The following is an 18,936-nucleotide window of genomic DNA, read 5'->3' as shown; positions in this document are numbered from 1 at the left end:
TGCCTAGGAATTTTCTGTTATTCTAATACTTTTGATGTTATATTATCCTATGTAATTTTCCATTGGTTATATGCAGTCTAATTTATAACCACTCCCTAGATAGCTTTTTTGCTATACAATGAAGTATTCCCTCCTCTCACCCGCCCCAGTTTTAATGAGATATAATTGGCATATAACATTGTATTAAAGTGTACAGCATAATGATTTGATGTATGTATACTGCAAAATGATTACCTCAATAAGCTTAGTTAATGTTCATCATCTCGCATAATTAAATTTTTTTTCCCTATGATAAGGACTTAAGATCTACTCTTAGCAACCTTCAAATACATAATACGGCATTGTTGACTACAGTCATCCTGCTGTGTATTACATCCCTAGAACTTACTTATCTTAGAACTGCAAGTTTGTAGTTTACACAATGCAGCCTTTATTAAAAAAATCTTTATCAGACTTTTTTGTTCTCCTGTGATTCAGATAGAGTTGGCATCCATGCCTTACCTCTCTGTTTTGAGGATTCCAATGAGGTGGGGGTGGAGGTATGAGGATTATGGAGAGAGACTTGATCACTGGTAGGTTATGGTGCTAATATAGGGAGACAGGGGGCTTTCCAGGTGGCGTTAGTAGTAAAGAATCTGCCTGCCAATGCAGGAGGCATAGAGAAGCGGGTTCAATTCCTGGGATCTCCTGGAGGAGGAAATGGCAACCCACTCCAGTATTCTTCACTGGAGAATTCCATGGACAGAGGATCATGGTGGGCTGCAGTCCATGGGGTCACAAAGAGTCAGACACACCTGAGCACACATAGGGAGACAGCGTGAAGAGGGGTGGTTTGCTAACTTCTTAGTGACCAGGGCATGCATTGATTTTCCTTACTGGTATTTTTAAATGTTGAGAAGAAGAGTTTGGTTCCCCCACCATGCTCATCTAATTAGTAAAATTATGGGGGCACCCAAATCTCTTCAGTCACATAGGAATTTTAAAAAATTAGCACCATGTGTCACAGGATTCTTTGGGTTTAGTCTCTGAATGGAGAAGCTAGGGGTGCTTTGCTGGCTTTATTATTTCTTAGGCAGCTTATTATTTTACTGTAATTTTTCTCTGCATGTTGGGGTTATAACTGAGTGTCTTTGGTAAACCTCTTCTGTTGGGTCCCAGACTTCAGAATCAAGATATATTACTAGTGCAGCAAATAGCTTTTGAAGTTTCACCACATACCAGGCACCATGCTGAGTGCGAGTATCTATTGATAAACCATTTTCTATGGAATTTAGTGCAGTGGGCATGATAGCTGTTAATGAAGTGATGGCACAATAAAATGATTAGACACATAAAGCCTTGATATTTATAAGAAGCCCAATGATGGCAACATAGGGAATACAGGTTGGTCTGGGATGATCAGGGAAAGCTGGTCGGAGGAGTAACGATTAAGCTGGTATCCACAGAAGAGGGAAGGAAGGGAGGTCACTGCAGATGGGAAATGTACCAGGGTGGGAGGGAACATGGGCCTGGGAAGAAGAGACAGGAGCTTGTGTGGCTGGAGTGCAGGACGCAGTGGGTAAGAGACAGGAAGGAAAAGAGAATGGAAGCCAACAGAAGCAGGCGAATGCCATGGGGTGTTCTGATCGACTCTGCTGAGGACTCAGTTTTGTCTCGAGTCACAGGCTGCGTGACTTTGGGCAAGCCGTTGTCTGTGCTCAGAGTTTGACTCTGTGCCTCAGCTTCCTTACCTATAAAATGGGGGAATGCTATTTAGCTCAGGGGTTGTGCAAATAGGTTGTTCATCAGTGTTTCCTGAGAGAGTATAGTGTCAGGCCCTGGGTATATGATGATGTGTCCCTTTCCCACATGTACCAAGCGCTGAGATCGTACGTGCTGGCAAACAGTAGACCTAGCACAGCGCAGAGTGTAGCATATGGAACCAGCCTGCCAGGTTGGAATCTCAGAACCATGGACTCCTAGCCCAATACCTTTTTAGAAAATCATTTAAATTCTGTGAAACTTAGTTTTCTCAAATGTAAAGTAGGAAAAATAGTAATGGCTATTCCTCAGATTATTGTAATTAGAGAATACGTGTAATGTAGTTAACTCTGCCCTTGTACCATAATATGCCATACACATATTGGCTTTTTATTATTCTGGCTTCTGGAGCTAATGGACGTTTAATGGGATATTATTGTGAACTTGTTAGTGGAGATAGAAATCCCTTACACATTAAGTGGGAGGCTCTTGGTGTTCCTACTTTCTGCCTGTGACTTTGGCTGCTTTGAAAGTGCTTAGATCAGTAGGATCTAAAGTTCTCAGAGAAGGGCCCAGGACCTAACAGTGGACACGTACCTCTCTTCACACAGCAGCACTTGACCTCTGGAGAGTTGGCAGTTCTGAAACGGCAAGTTTCTTCTCTACTTAGAAATGAGAAGCCGACTGTCATTTCAATTTAGCAAGTGTTGCTTTACCTTTCAGGGCAATCTTAACCACAAGCTTATGTGGGACTCTGGCTAGAAGGATGTGCCATGTCTATAACAGGATTCTGCCACGTGTTGAAATTCTTAGTGTACACATGCTGTGATTACCAAGATGTTGCCTGAATTCATCAGTCAAGGCTGCCCTGGTGTGTTTGTATTGTCCTACTTCTGCTGTTTTTGCTCTCTTGACTCACTGATCAGGGGAGAGTTCCTTCCAATACTATGTTGAATAGTTGCTTTCCTGCTGAGACTTTTAGGGAGAGAGGCTTGCAAAGAAAGAGGAATGCTAGGATAATGGAAAACACATGGGTAATGAAAGCTTCAACGTGATCTGCAAGGAATGCCCTCTTCTTTCTGTTTCTCCTGTCTAGTAAATGCTTGTTCATCTTTTTGACTCATCCTCAAAGATGCATCTTATGTGATGTCATCCCCAGGCCCCCTTTCTTTTTTTGTGCCTTGGTTTTTACCAAGTAACTGTCTTGCTTATGCAGTTAGCGTTGATGGCAGAAATTGTGTTTTGACCTTTTCGCTGGTACCTGGCACAGAGTAAACACAGGTATGTTTGCTGACAACAAAAATCATCACCTTGCTTGCACTGCATGTCAAGGAAAAGGGAAATGAAGTTGCTTCTCGATTAGGTAGAGAAGAGCTTGTGAATACCATTGTTTAATTTCTCTCCTGCTCCACTCCTCAGCGTCCTCTTTCACCTAGCATGGTTTTTTAACTGATGGTTAATCATCATATTAGCATTTTTAGTCTTTCTTGAAAATAATCTAAGTAGAGCCATTTGATCCTAGGAAGGAAAAAGCACTTAACCCTTGCTGCTGAGTTAGCACTTCTTAACTAAATCAGGCAAACCTCTTGAGTATTTGGAATGACATTGTCTTTTCTCTCTCTTTTTTAAAGTGTAAAATGTTCACTATAAGTGGTGGTTATGTAGGAAATTACCTTGGTGCGATGGTCACCTCCAAGGATACTCCCAGAAGTCACAAAATTGAAAGCCTCACAGGTAGGCCAAATTCAGGCCTGAATCATGTGGCTTATCAGATCAATTAAAAATACCCAGAAGGAAGCAGGGAACCTAGAGTTGCTAGGGGTCAGGGGAGAAGGATGGGCTAACCACCGGGTCCCTGGGTCATGCATTGGTCCTCTATTCAGTCTTTCAGTCTCCTCTCTGATGCTGTGGCTACATGGACAGTATCTGAGGTTATTAAAAAGAGGTTCAGCAGATAGGAGGTGCCTAGCACCAATGGCTTCCTCTTAATGGGGAGACTTGGCAAATATGCCTGACCACAGCTGTAGTTCACCAGTTAATTCGGTGAGCACCAATGGATTCTATTAATATTTCTGAGAGAGAGAGTAGAGGTCGGACCAGAGTGGGGATAGAACGGGTGTCAGAGATGGATGTCAGATTTAGAGATGACACAGCTGCCGTTCTGAAGGGGGCTATTGAACATTATGACTTGGTCCTCCCACCCCCTTCTGTTTATAAGTGATACTCTTATTCAGTCCTTTTTATCTACATTCAACATACTTATGGTCCACTTATTGGATATATGTTTAGCACATTTCAAAGATTTCTAAATTTCTATCTATATTTAACACGTCTATGAGTTTATCCCAGGTTGGGAAGATCCCCTGGAGGAGGGCATGGCAACCCACTCCAGTATTCTTGCCTGGAAAACCCCATGGACAGAGGAGCCTGGAGGGCTACAGTCCATGGGGTCACAAAGAGTCAGACCCAACTGAGCAACTAACACAGACACACACACGAGTTTTATAAATCCCGCTTATTTTTCTTGTTCTCTCTAGAAGAACTGAATATTCTCACATAATGCAGCAAACACACATTGCAGTGGTTCCATACATATAGAAGTGTAATATTCATGATAGGTTCTCACTAACTGGTTTTCATCAGTTGCCCCTTTAACTCTAGGGGAAAAAAATCAGGCTACTGCAAAATAGGTGACATACACTGTTTTCAGAAATTGATCACAGTGTTTATTGTTGTCTCAGAAAATTGGCAGAAAAATGATGGAACCTGGGTTTTTTATAGATGGGAAATGCCCTCAGCACCATCTTGCTTGTGACTTAGGAGCAGGGGAAACTGATTCACAGAACTATTGCACTAGGAAACAACTTGGAGACCATGGAGTTCAGTGGTTTAAATTTTAAGATATGGTGTGTGAGGATTAGAGAGGTCAAGTGTCTTATCTAAGATCACACAGCTTAGTTTTCTGCAGAACTTAGTCTTCAGTTCTTTGAAACCTGTTCCAATTATTATTGTAAAAGGAGTAGGATTTCTTATATTTTTTAGTGGCTAAAGTATGGTAAACATTTCTTTGAAATAGCTTTATTTTAAAAAAATGAAAATGTACATAAAATCTCAATTTATCAAAGTAGATGTTTCTTTTTTTTTTTTAACATTTCACTCTAAGTGTTAATGGGATCTCTTTACTTCAACATGCCAATTATTTACAATGGGAAATGAGAAAAGCTGGTAAAAGACACATTCAGCTTTCTAGGAGGGTTGGGCTGGATTAGTGCATTAGCTGGAGTGTCCTACAAAGAGGAATAGGCTGAACTGGCACTGGAAATCATTTTGATTTGATAGTCACTTAATAAGTACTCATTTATCTCCTAGTTGTCCGAAAGGTATCATGCTATTTTCTGACTATAATATTTGTGGTTACTTGAAGTTTATATTTCCATAAATATAACAGGAAGGCAACATTCCTGGCTTTCCTATGAATGATCCCATTGTCTATGTGGTAATGCTGTTCCCACCACCTCTGTGCCACATCGTTGCACTGGGTTTAGGGCAGCCAAGAATGGAGAAGAGACTTGTTTGATACTCTATGATATCACTTATGTGCAATTTAAAACCAATACAAATGAATACACATGCAAAATAGAAACAAACTCAGATTTAGGGGCTTCACTTATGGCTCAGTGATAAAGAACCTGCCTGCCAAGGCAGGAGATGTGGGTTCGAATCTGGGTCAGGAAGATCCCCTGGAGGAGAAACTGGCAACCCACTCCAGTATTCTTGCCTGTAGAACCCCATGGGCAGGGGAGCCTGGCAGGCTACAGTCCATGGGGTCACAAAGAATTGGACCTGACTTAGCAACTATGCAGATACACAATGGAAAATACATTAGTTAATTAATTCAATAATCTTGATTGAATGCCTGTTTCCTGCCAGCCGCTATGAACTGTGGATACAACAGGGAATAAATAAGTATGTCTGCACTCATGAATCTTACAGTTGAGGGAGGAAAGAAAGGAAGTAAAGTAAGAAACCTGGAACAAGGTTATGATAAGTGATACAGGAAATAATTGATCACAGTACATGATAGGTGGGTAAATCACCAAAGTGGCGTATAAGACATTAATGGGGCTTTTGTTGGAGGGAGTGACCAAAAGGTTGCATATGCAGTGAAAGCTGGAGAAGGGAGAGGTAGGCAAGAGTTAATTTGTGTATGACCATGCAGGCCATGCTGAGGAGCCTGATTTCACCCTCGGAGCGATGGGAAGCCAGTGGAAGGTTTTATGCAGCAGATGGAAGTGACCCTGGCTTCTGCTTTAAGCAGGGCACTTGGGCTGTGTGTGGGCGACAGTGGAGGGAAAGCAGCGTGGAGACCTTGAGGACGCTATTGGAGAGATGCTGGCAGCTTGAACGAAAGTTTAAGAGTGGGGCCAGGAAGAAATAAACAGATGCCAGCTGCTGGAGCCCTCATGATATGTTCTTGGATTGAATACAGAGGGTGGAGAAAAAGAAAAAATCGAGGACAGTTTTGACCTTAGGAAGTGGGCTGTTCCATTTGCCAGGACTGGGAACTCTAGGAGATAGTAGAGGGTCATTGGAGAGAAAAAGAGCTCAGTGGTGGATACAACTTGAAATGATATTCGCTGTGCACATGGAGATAGTCAGGAGGACATTACATATATGAGTCTGTTACTTAAAGGAGAGGTTAGGGTTGCAGATGTAAAATTTTGGGGTCATTGGCCATCAGATTTGATCATATCCCTCAGGGAAAATTGAGAGGTGAGGACACCTGTAACTAGTCTGATATTCATCATTCCCCCAGTCAGCCTTCTGATTAATCATGGCCCTCTTTTCACTGCGCCTAAGCTTCAGAATCCTCTATGAGCTCTCTAGGCAGCCACCACCAATCAGTTGAATCCTAACTGATGAGTAAAGAAGGAAGTAGCAAAAAGGAAAAAAAATAAATCTAGATGTTAATCTCAATCAAGACTTTTTACCTGGCACTAAATTCTAGGTGAAACTGATTGCAAGGCTCTTTGCCCAGCAGTAATAATAATAAAAGTAACATTAACAAACAATGGCTAATGGTCTCTAGTTTGCAGAGTGATTTGTCCATACATTTAATAGGTTTTGAATATCTTTATGGAAAGTCCCATCACTTCATGGCAAATAGATGGGTAAAAAGTGGAAACAGTGACAGATTTTATTTTATTGGGCTCTAAAATCACTGCAGATGGTGACTGCAGCCATGAAATTAAAAGACTCTTACTCCTTAGAAGGAAAGCTATGACCAACCTAGACAGTGTATTAAAAAGCAGAGATATCACTTTGCTGACAAAGGTCCATCTAGTCAAAGCTATGGTTTTTCCACTAGTGTATGTATGGATGTGAGAGTTGGACCATCATGTCAATGTATGACAAAAACCACTACAATATTGTAAAGTAATTAGCCTCCAACTAAAAAAAAAAAAAGAATGCTGAGCACTGAAGAAATGATGCTTTCAAATCATTAATCCTAAAGGAAATCAATCCTGAATGTTCATTGGAAGGACTGACGCTGAGGCTCTGGTACACTGGCCAACTGATGTGTAGAGTTGATTCATTGGAAAAGACTCTGATGCTGGGAAGGATTGAGGACAGGAGGAGAAGGGGACGACAGAGAATGAGATGGTTGGATGGTATCACCGACTCAATGGACATGAGTTTGAGCAAACTCCGGGAGATAGTGAAGGACAGGGAAGGCTGGTGTGCTGCAGTCCATGGGGTTACAAAGAGTCTGACATAACTTAGCAGCTGAATAACAGCAACAATGGATAGTCTTTGGCTGGAATTTTGTAAAAGGCATAGAAGTATTTCCTAAGTGACTTATATCAGCCCTTGGCAGAAGCCTGACAGCATACCACTTAATAGTAAAGTAGGGAAGGCCTTTCTTTAGGCAGGAAGGCAAATGACACTCAGGTAGGTGTTTTGTGGGTAGAGTGTTCTTGGGTTGGGTCATTCTCTAGTAGAGGACCAACCTTACTCCTGTGGACGTAAAAAGATTAGTCACAACCTAAAAGTTGAGTTCAGTTCAGTCGCTCAGTCATGATTCTTTGCGACCCTGTGGACTGCAGTACGCCAGGCTTCCCTGTCCATCACAAGCTCCCGGAGCTTACTCAAACTCATTATGTTTTATTCACTGGAAATTTTTAGGACTTAAGCCTGGGAGGCAGCACCTCAATTAACCCTGAGGGAACTGCTCCAAGGAGGTGAGGAGAGGGGCCAGGTTATGTAGAAATTTTGCAACCAAAGGTAGGTAGTTTGAAGTCAAAAGATTATTTTAAATTAAAGAAAACCGGGTAACCCAAGTTAAGGAATTTAGTGCGTTTCTATGTATGGAAAGATGCAAGAGTCTGGGCTCCCTGAAATCATTCCTACACACCTCACGTATCTGAGGGCCAGTATCCTGTTTTCCCATCTTGAGGTTTCTCAGGGGAAACTGTGGGGAGTGGCTGTAGTCTGATGGCTGCTATTAATAGCAGAGATTCTTCCCTTCCTGAGTTCCCTCACCTGCTCACCCGCTTCCATTCACCTTCCGAAGGGCTCACCACCTTACCTTCTGCGGTGGCTGCAATTGCTGTTGACTGTGCATGCTTTATTTACTGACATGGCAGGAAATAATTAATTTCTCACTTGCCACCATCTGTAGCCTAGACTCCTACATCTGGAAGACTGTGTTCTTTTCTGTGCTGCAAACTTGAAATGGCAATGTGTAGGATTATAGGCGATAAAGCTGGGGGCGGGGGGACTGTGAGGCATCAACCTAGTCCATCCCCTTCATTTTGCAGTTGAGAAGACTGAGGCCTGAGGTCAAGAATTTGAGGGTTTCTTTTTGTTTAAAAGCCACTCTTTAGAATGAGGTGGTTCAATGTTCTAACACGAGACTGTGATATTTCTTGGGCAACATGGCCTTTGTAGTTCTATGTTTTTCTTTTCTTTTAAAAAACTCTTTATACAGTTTTTAAAGGTTCCTTTCCATTTACAGTTACCGCAGAATCGTGGCCATGTTCTTGTGTTGCACAGTACATTCTGAGCCTATATTACACCACAGAGTTTATGCCTCCCCTCTCCCACCCTGTATAGTCACTCCCCCCACCTTCTCTGGTGACCACTAGTTGATTGTCTGTGAGTCTGCTCCTTTTTTGTTATATTCACTAGATTATTGTATTTTTTAGATTCCACAGATGTGATATCATATAGTATTTGTCTTAGTCTGGATTATTTTACTTAGCATAATGCCCAGGTCCATTCATGTTTCTGCAAATGGCGGTATTTCATTCTATTCTTACGGCTGAGTAGGATTCTGTTGTATGTACACCACAGCGTCTTTACCCATCCGTATGTTGATGGACGCTTAGTTTGTTTCCTGTATCTTGGCTATTGTAAGTAATGCAGTTTTATAATATGTTTCTCAAGGGTTCCTCAGGCAGTCCTGGAGAAATACCCAAGTAGTTAGCATATGTATCACTGTATCACCCTATCACTTGCAGAGGACATTGACTTGAGAGAAGGCCACCAATCTTCTGAATACTTTTCTCTAATTCCACTGCCTTGGTGCCCACTTTCTGGTGCCAGAAAGTATAGTGTAAAATAGTGGTGTGGCACCCAGTTTTATCATGACAAGGGTGAGTCTGAGTATGAAATGAGGGATCTCTCTCATTATGCGGATGTTGCAGAAAGAAAGATTCCTGTCTAGGAGCAGGATTCACCGAACTCACACACCTCTAGACCTGCAGAATTGGCCTAAACTTTAATAAATATTTCATGAGGACAGTCATCTACTGGATGTGCACAGAAATTCCAGGCACGCTGATGGATCCTGAGCATGCCTTGTATTTATTCTTTTAGCAAAAGCACAGTTGTCTGGCATTATTAGCTCTAGTAAATCTCTCCTGGTCACAAAGCCAGGACATATTTCCCTAGATGTGTGTGGAGAGATAGAAGCTGAGGCCACAGGAAATGGGAAATGAGAGCCTGCTGAGTGGCCCTGGATGCTATTAGACTCAGGATTTTCTGAATTTTGGACCTCATTTATCTGACTGCCTCTCACTCTATTTTCAGCAACCTAATCTGTTTGCAGCAGGCCAAATTGCTCCCTGTCCCATCAAAATCCCTGTCAGAAAATCACTGACTGGCCAATTGTGGACTTGTCAAAGTGACAAGTGGGCACGATGGCCGGGCCAGCATTTCCGGGCTTTGCCTTGAGTGCGGGCAGCCCTGTGGATTGGTGGGCGGCGCCGGAAAATGGAAACTATTGACAAGAAGGGCAAAGGGGAAAGGGACCCTGGATCCTCCGGACAAGGCATTTTTAACCGTATGTCTTTCCTCCTTTTCCTTCTCGTATTCCCCCTCCTCTTTTCCCATCTGTGTTTCTTCTTACCCCTTCTTCTCCTCCTTGACCCCTTAGATGCAGAAAGAGAGATCCACGCAGCCCCTCATGTGAGTGAGAAATTAATCCAGCTCTTCCGGAATAAGAGTGAGTTCACCTTTCTGGCCACTGTGCAGCAGAAGCCATCGACGTCGGGAGTGATCCTGTCCATTCGAGAAGTGGAACACGGGTAAGCAGGCGCCGTCTGCTTCTCAGGGTCTACCTGGAATTCACGCACTACACAAAATGTAAAGCGTGCAACTCCAGGAAAATGTTTGGCTGGATGAAACCTTGCGGCCGTTGATCATGTTCCTGGACTTAACTTTGCGTTAAGAATTTACTTTGGGTGAAGTGGCTTTCTTGTTTGCTTTGCAAGGACCACTTGTGAGTGTCTTTCTCACCTGATAGACTTCACTCATATAAAACCACATTCTATCCATCAGATTTAGGTCACCAAGTTAATTAGTTATATTTACCAACAACTTCCAATAGAGCTTCATTGTGTTTATTTTATAGTAACTGTGCTTGATACTGGGAATATTAAGATGAATAGTATAGAATTTTTATTCTAAGGATCACATCACAGAAGTTAGTAGGGAAGGAAGGACAAATTATGTCCCCATTAGTAGGACAAATGAATGTCATGAAGAAGTGTAGACGCAGTGCTGGAAACTTGTGTTTCGGGGATAAAAGTAGTTGCTGTCGATTCTCCTAAGCTTTGTCTTAAGCCAAGAAAGGATGATGGTTGATAAGGAAATCAAGTGAGTAGATACTTGGCAGGCTGTATAGGAGGGAGTATGGAATAGGAAGAAAAGCATTCCAGAAAGAGGCTGTTGTGATTTGAGGATGGAACAGGTAAGTGGTTTGCATGTAAGTGTGTGTGGGGATGGAGCTGAGATGTTTGGGGTAGTCAGCGATGGGTGGTGTTACACAGGCAGGCAGAAAGTCAGATCCTTTCAAAGCTTTGATGCCATGTCACAAAACTTGGACTAAAGACCCCATAGATAATGGGAAGCCATATAAGGGTTTTCATTTTGAAAGGTCCCTCTGTTAGGGAGTTTGAAGTACTTAGATAATCTAAGACGAGGTGTAAGGGCCTCTCTGGGATATACTGGTAAGCAGGAGCAAAGCAGGAGAGGGGAGAAAGACTATGTCCGCAGGCCTCTGTTCCCTGAGAGCCCCCTCTCTTGGCCCCCGTAAGCGGGCCAAACCGGAAGCTTGCTCTGTAGCCGGAGCTCCTGACCAGTAAGTAGGCCGCCCTCTCAGAAAGACCTGGGGTGCGTTTCAGTCTGCTGTGTGTGCAGTGCCCTGGGGGTGGTAGCCTGCCAGGGACTGTCGTCAGCTGCTACAGTTCCAGGGGATCCAGGAGCCTGGCTCCAGGGTTGGGCAATGAAAGGTGTCCCTTGGGTGGCAGCTGTAAACCAACCAACCAACCCAGGGCACTGCATGGTGCAAAAGCTCTCTGTATACTGACGCGCCTGGAGTTGGCAGAGGGAGAACTCTGACATGGTCTGTCTTCCTCCTGGAGAGTGTTACGGCAGGCCCCTGAATATGCCTGTTAGATTAGATGCCTTCCCCTCATGCCAAGGAGAAGGCAACGGCAACCCACTCCAGTTCTCTTGCCTGGAAAATCCCATGGATGGAGGAGCCTGCTCGGCTGCAGCCCATGGGGTCGTGAAGAGTCAGACATGACTGAGTGACTTCACTTTCACTTTTCACTTTCATGCATTGGAGGAGGAAATGGCAACCCACTCCAGTATTCTTGCCTGGAGAATCCCAGGGACGGGGGAGCCTGGTGGGCTGCAGTCCATGGGGTTGCACAGAGTTGGACACGACTGAAGCGACTTAGCAGCAGCAGCAGCCGCCTCAAGCCAATGCTTTATTGTAAGCAAATGAGCTGCCTCTGACCTGGGCCCCCGAGGTGGATGGATCCCAGGTTCGAGCTGTTCTCTGATCATTATAGCCTTGACGGTCCTGGGAACAGGAATCCCTTTGGTTTTCAAAGCTAGGCATTGTGGGAGGCTTGTCTCTTAGGTGTAGGTCTTAAGAACTGGGCTGCCTATTGTGGAGTTCAAACTCTTTGCCCCTTAAAAAGAAGTTCTAGGTTTTTAATTTCTCCTGACTGTGGGTCTCTGAATGAGGGTGGGATTTATGGTGAGATTATGTCCCACCCTCTCCTATCTGCTTCAGTGTAGTTTTTTTTTTTTTTTTTTTCTCATTTGCCCACATCCTTAGCCAGTCTTCAGGTTTTCTCCAGAGGCAGTTGTTCCATTGGTAGCTGTAGACCCAGTGTGCCAATTGAGGGACGTGTGTTCAGGATCTTCTTAAGTCACCATCTTGGATCGGAACCTCCCTGCCAGTTTTAATGTAACACCAACTTTATGTTAATCCTCTGAAAATACTTACGAAGCACCTACTCTGTTCTAGGTGCTTTGCAAATTTTTTTCTGGGGAAATGAAAGAAACAAAATCTAAGCATTTGGCGTGGGAAGCAGGGCATGACCACACAAAAAACTAAGGAAAAAAAAAGCTATTAATAGAAAAGCATTACACTGGCGTTATAAGGCAGTGTGTAGCTAATTTCAAGATTATGTGGCTCCCCCAAACTGATTCTGTGCCCCCTCCTCTCCTAGTGGACAGTGGTGGGAGAATGCTGGAATCCCCAAGCCCACGCAGCAGTAACTGCCCAGGCAGAGGGTGGCAAGAGTTACTGGGCGGAGCATGCGGGAAGGGCGGGGGCAGCCGAGCCAGTGGCTGAGAACTGGTCCCAGGGAGGTGGCAGGTGGTGGGACGCAGGGCTGCACATGAACCAAGCCTGCCCACTGTGTGCTCCACAGTGCCCCCAGGCCTCACTTAGGAAATGCAGGCAAAGGTAAAATTACTAAGCATTTCAAGACAGTGACTACAGACTCTTAAACCAGAAGCGTGGGACCCTTCTGAGGGCAGAATCCTGTGCAGGTACACTGGTCACGTGCCCATGAAGCCGCCCCACCTTGACCTGGCTGCGGACATGATTCCACCGTCCCTGACCCCCTCAGATCGCTTGTGTAGGTTTGGTGTGCCCTTCACCTGCCTTCGATGGACTCTGTTTCCGAAGGTTGGCCCCTGACACCTTGCCTCAGAGCACTGGACATCAGCTTCTGTAGCCTCTTCATCCTACTATACTCGGAGTGGAAGTGTGTGGGAGTTCACTCCCTCCCCAGGCAGCCTGAAGTCAACGACTGACTCGTGAGCGTGGAGTATGGAAGCCTGGTCTCTTGGCCTTGGATGCCTGGAGACCAGTCAGCCTCTGAGGCTTCACTCATCCCCCAGAGTGACCAGGAAACAGGCTGAGGCTGCGACTTCCTGTTTCACTCCCTCCCTGTCCTGGGAGCACTTCTTTAATAGATCACTTGCTCTCACATTCTCATGTCGGAGTCTATACTGGGGACCCAGAGTTCAGTAAGCCTTCCTTATACTACTTTTTGATATGTCAACCTAAATAGGCAAAAAATGATGGAAAGGTGTTAGGTTCAGTGAATTCGGTATATTAAGTTAAGGAAGACGACCTAGAGGGGAGACTCCTGAACAGGCTGAGTTTCGCAGATAAGGGAAAGGGAAGGGTATTGAGTAGGGAGAACAGTGTGGACAGTCTCACGGGGGAGAAATTAAGGAAACAGATTTTTTTTTTTTTTGGTAAAGAGAAAAGAGCAGAGAATAGACCAGTTTGGCTGGAGCCGAGGGTCTTTTCATGCACATTTCCAGCAGAGGTGAGGATCAACCGTTCTGTGTCTTTTCAGTGGTTAAGTTTGTCCTCAGCCTCAGAGGGATGTGATGGACCCTGAGCCTTCAGTAAGGATGCTGCCAGCAGTACAGTGAGCTGGCTGTTTCTGGGTCAGCCTGGAGAAAGCAAGCTGGTGTATGTGTTGGTGAGCAGGTATGGGTTAGAGTAACTGTGTTCTGTAGGTTGGGAGAAAGCGTAGGTTTCTTGCCCAAGGGTGGAGATGTCAAGCCAGTCTCAGCTTCACAGACTTGGGAAGGTCATGTCCTTGCCTCACTGGCTTAGGGGTTGAGTGTGAGGGCCTCCTCCGCCTGAGGGTCATACAAATGTCCAGAAATAGAATGTACAGTGTCTTCAAATGGTTCTCAGGGGAAGCAGAGAGCTTCCCAAAGCAGATGAGAAGTGAGTGGAAAGGCAGCCGATATAGGAGAGCTCCAGAGTCAGATGTCGTGGAGCCTGGAGTTTGACTTTTAGCTTTGCCATACCTGCCATGGAATGTCTTGGAACCTCAATTTCCTTGTCTGTAGATGGGGATAATCATCTACTTTGCAGGATGGTGGTAAGCATGAAAAAATAGAGTGTATGTTACGTGCACAACGCTTAAAAAATATATTTCCTTTCTTTGTCGAATCCTAAGCCTTGAAACACTATTTTATGGATTTCTCTTTTGGAATCTAAAAAAATCCATGTCTTATTTTAAGAAAGGTTTTGAAAACCCTTTTGGTATCATGTAGAGTCATCTGAGGCTCCCTCTTCTTACTTTCCTGGCAGGTTTCTAATAGAACCTGAGGATCATTGAATGGAAATCATATGACTATTTTTCATTGTAATAGGAAAACCTCAGGTTTTGACTCAAACAAAATAAATGGGGAAATATAAAACATTTCCTTCCACTTCTTAATTCTATGGTGCCTTTCTCCATGTTTGTTTAGTCTAATCAAGGGGAAGTATTACTATAAAGGATTAACTCTGAATCTGTAATGCACTTGGCTTTAGGTAATAAAGATCTGGTTTTCATTATCTCCCATAGAAATCTCACACCTCTTAGCTGTCACTCCACCATCTCCTCATCATTCCCCCAGCCTTTGGCAATAGTCTTCGGTCTCTATGGATTTGCCTATTTGGACATTTTATATAAATGGCATCATACAATATGTGGTCCTTTGTAGGGGCTTCTTTTATTTAGAATGTTTTCAAAGTTCTTTCATGTTGGTAGTGTGGGCCAGTAGTTCATTTCATTTTATTGCAGAATAATATTGCGTTGTTTGGATACACCTTTTATTTATCCATTCATCAATTGATGGGGCATTGCAGTTGTTTCCTCTTTTTGGCTATTATGAATAATGTTTCTATGAGCTTTCCTGTACAAATTTTTGTGTGGACATATATTTTTATTCTCTTGGTATTTAAGTAGGAGTGGACTTGCTGAATCAAGTAGTCACTATGTTTAATTGTTTTGTGGAATTGTCAGACTGTCTTTCAAAGTGGTTGCACCATTTTACATTTCTACCAGCAGTGTATGAGAGTTCCAATTTCTCCACATTCTTGTTAACTTTCTTTTTGATATAGTCATTGTAGTAGATGTGAAGTGATATTGCATTGTGACTTTTTATTAACTGCAGTGCAGTTACTTTACAATGTTATGTTTCTGGTGTATACAAAGTGAATCAGCTGTATGTATACATGTATCCCTGCTTTTTTGGATTTCCTTCACATTTAGGTAACCACTGAGAATTGTTGAGTATTGGTCCCTTAGATATACAGTATGTTCTCTGCACTGCGATTTTCATTTAGATTTTCCTGATGGCAGACAATGTTGAGTATCTTTTCGGGCACTTATTGGCTGCTGTACATCCTCTTTGGAATATTGTCTATTCAGAGAATTTGTCCGTTTCTAATTGGGTTGTTTGTCTTTGTGATTTTGTATTAGTTGTTTTATAGGTACAAGTCCCTTATTACATATGATTTATAGATCTCCCCCCTGCCATTCTGTAGATCCTATAATTTTCTTCATGATATACTTGAAGGCAAAAAAACTGTTAAATTTGATGTTCAGTTTTTCTTCTGTTGCTTGTACTTCTTTTCGAAGAAACTATTGCCTAATCCTGAGTCTGAAGATTTACTGCATATGATTTCTTTAAAGAGTTTTATAGGCTTAATACTTATGTTCAGATCTTCGATAGATTTTGAGTCAGTTTTATATGTGGTGTGAGGTAGTGGTCCAATTTGATGTTTTATATGTGGATAGCCAGTTGTCCCTGCACCATTTGTTGAAGACCAATGAATTTTCTTGGTAACCTTGTTGAAGATCAATTGCACATAAACATGAAGGTTTATTTCTGGAGTCTCAAATTCTATTCCATTGATATATATGTCTATTCATATGCCAGGACTGTTTTAATGATTTGGCTTTGTGTTAAGTTTTGAAATTGGTAAGTGTGAGTCGTGCAACTTTGTTTCTTCCTTTTCAAGATTGTTTTGGCTATTTTAGTTCTCTTGAATTTCCATATGAGTTTTATGACCAGCTTTTCAGTTTCTGCAAAATTATCAGCTGGACTTTGAAAGGGATTGCATTGACTCTATAGATCAGTGTGGGGGTCATTACCATCTGAACAATATTAAGTCAACTGATCCATAGACTTAAAATGTCTTTCCATTTATTTAGGTGGTGGTTATTTTTTTTCCAACAGTGTTTTGTAGTTTCAGAGTATAAGTTTTGCATGACTTTTTGTTAATGTTTTTTAAAAAATGGTTATTAAATACTCTTTTTGATGCCATTGTAAATGTAATTACTAATTTCATGTTTGCTCATTGCTACTTTATAGAAATTCAAATTGGTCTTTGCATATTAATCTTGTATCCTGCAGCTTTGCTGATTTATTTTATTCTAATAATTTAAAAAAATTTCTTAAATTTTTACTTAAAAGATCAAATCTTCTACAAATAGCTTTATTTCTGTCTCGTCTGAATGCCTTTTATTTTCTTGACTAATTGCTCTGAGTAGAACTTTCAGTGCAATGTTGAGTAGAAGTGATAGGAACAGATAGTCTTGTTTCTGATCTTAAGGAGGAAAGCTTTCAATTTTTCACTATGAAGTGTGATGTCAGTTGTAGATTTTCTTAGATGCTTTTAACCAGGTTGAAGAAATTTCATTCTGTTCCTAACATGCTTTTATAAGGTTGAGGAAGTTCTCTTCCATTTCTAGTTTGCATGTTTTCTATCATGAAAGAGTATTAACTTTTTTCAAGTGCTTTTCTGTATCTATCAAGATGATCATGTAGTTTTATCCTATTCTACTGATGTGGGATATTATACTAGTTGATTTTGGACATTAAAGCAAGATTGCATTCCTGGGTAAATCCCACTTAGTCATGTGGGATATAGTTCTTTTCATATGTTCCTGGATTTGATTTGATAGTACTTTAATATTTGTATCTATATTCATGAGAAAGAATGATTTGTGGTTTCCTTTTGATGTCTTTGGTCTGGTTTTTGTATTAGACTTTTAGGCTATGTGAGCTATGTGGAATAGTGTTTTTTTAGCTAACATTTGTTGATTATGTATCATGTACTAGGCGTTTGCTTCTCTGGTGACTTACTCAGATGGTAAAGAATCTGCCTGCAGTGCAGGAGACCCGGCTTTCTTCCCTGGGTTGGGAAGATCCCCTGGAGGAGGGCCTGGCAACCCCACTCCTGTATTCTTGCCTGGAGAATCCCTGTGGGCCGAGGAGCCTGGCGGACTACAGTCTACAGGGCTGCAAAGAGCTGGACATGACTGAAGTGACTTACTCCACAGGCACTAGGCATTTAAATTTTTTTGTTTTCGTTTTTTTCAGATGATCCCTCTTGATTCTAAGTATACTATTTTGTAACTTGATAATAATGAGTTTTGTCTCTCTCATTCCAGTATTTATAGTAGCTATCCCTTTTTGTTGTCTTATGATACTGGCTAGACTCTTGAGATTAAAGGTCCTCATTAAAGTCAGAGAAGCAGCAGACAATACTATCTTAATATTTTCCTTGTCTGTTTAATATAATGTCTGATAGATTAGAAACTATCTATCTTACATGTGTATATGTATATATTCATATATGCACCCATACATGTTACCATGTAAAGGAAACAGTTCTGTTCCTGATTTACCGGAAGGTCAAAAGATCATGAATGGCTGTTACATGTTATTAAATCAATCTCACTTATATATATGTGTATATAGTATATATATGTGTGTGTGTTTTGTATATATATATACACACATAAAGTCGTCATCTGATTTAAAAGGCCAAAAAATTATAAATAGCTGTAAAATTTTATTAAACACCCTCTCTGGATACCTTTTGAGATAATTATTATTTTCTTTCATTTATTAACATTAATTACATTGAGTCCATAAAGTTGAATTATTTCTGAAATCCTTAAATTTATATTTACTAATGTTTAAGATTTTTGCATCAATATTAATAATAATAAAATGGTAATGTTAATTTAAGTGCTGATAAATGCTACACATTGTTCTAAACACTTTAAACTCATTAAATACTTTTTAACTCATAAGTGAAATACAGTAGGTTTTACTGACTATGTGATTTAATTCAAAGCTTTTTGAATTTTATGCTCTAGACTAGTTTAAATATATAGGCAATAGCTCTTCTATAAATGTTTCTGATAGAATTTGCCTGAAAATAATGTGGGCTGATAATTTGTGTTTGGGGAGGCTGGGAAATCTTTTATTACTAAAAATGTTCATTTCTCATCTCTTTTATGGTATTGTTCTATTTAATTAATTTTAGACTCTTCTGTGGACCAATTTACATTTTGTTGAAATCATACGTTTTATTGAGATCTCCCTCTTTTGGGCAAATAGTTGGACATTATATTCCTTTACTTAATAAAATTTTTATATTTGTGGTTATTTCTTCATTAACTTGTAATATGAAATATATATATTTCCTTCTTGGTGAAGTTCATCATGGATTGTGTAATTTATTGACCTTTTTAATGAAATAGTTCTTAAATTTTATTGAGGTCTGCCATT

General features: G+C 41.5%; 1 protein-coding gene across 2 annotated transcripts in view; it reads left to right on the top strand.

Moving 5' to 3' along the window:
• The window catches only part of NELL1 (neural EGFL like 1), a 1,003,663-nt gene that overhangs the window by 91,586 nt on the left and 893,141 nt on the right, over window positions 1–18,936 (top strand). For both annotated transcript variants that reach the window (XM_070457287.1, XM_070457286.1), the window contains exon 3: window positions 10,181–10,331. In XM_070457287.1, the coding sequence (XP_070313388.1) occupies window positions 10,181–10,331 (151 nt within the window). The remainder of the gene's footprint in view (window positions 1–10,180; window positions 10,332–18,936) is intronic.

Source organism: Odocoileus virginianus, chromosome 28 (assembly GCF_023699985.2).
Source record: "Odocoileus virginianus isolate 20LAN1187 ecotype Illinois chromosome 28, Ovbor_1.2, whole genome shotgun sequence".
In the NCBI taxonomy this organism is placed as follows: domain Eukaryota; kingdom Metazoa; phylum Chordata; class Mammalia; order Artiodactyla; family Cervidae; genus Odocoileus; species Odocoileus virginianus.
The sequence above is the reverse complement of the archived record's forward strand: the minus strand, read 5'-3'. Positions and strand labels throughout refer to the sequence as shown.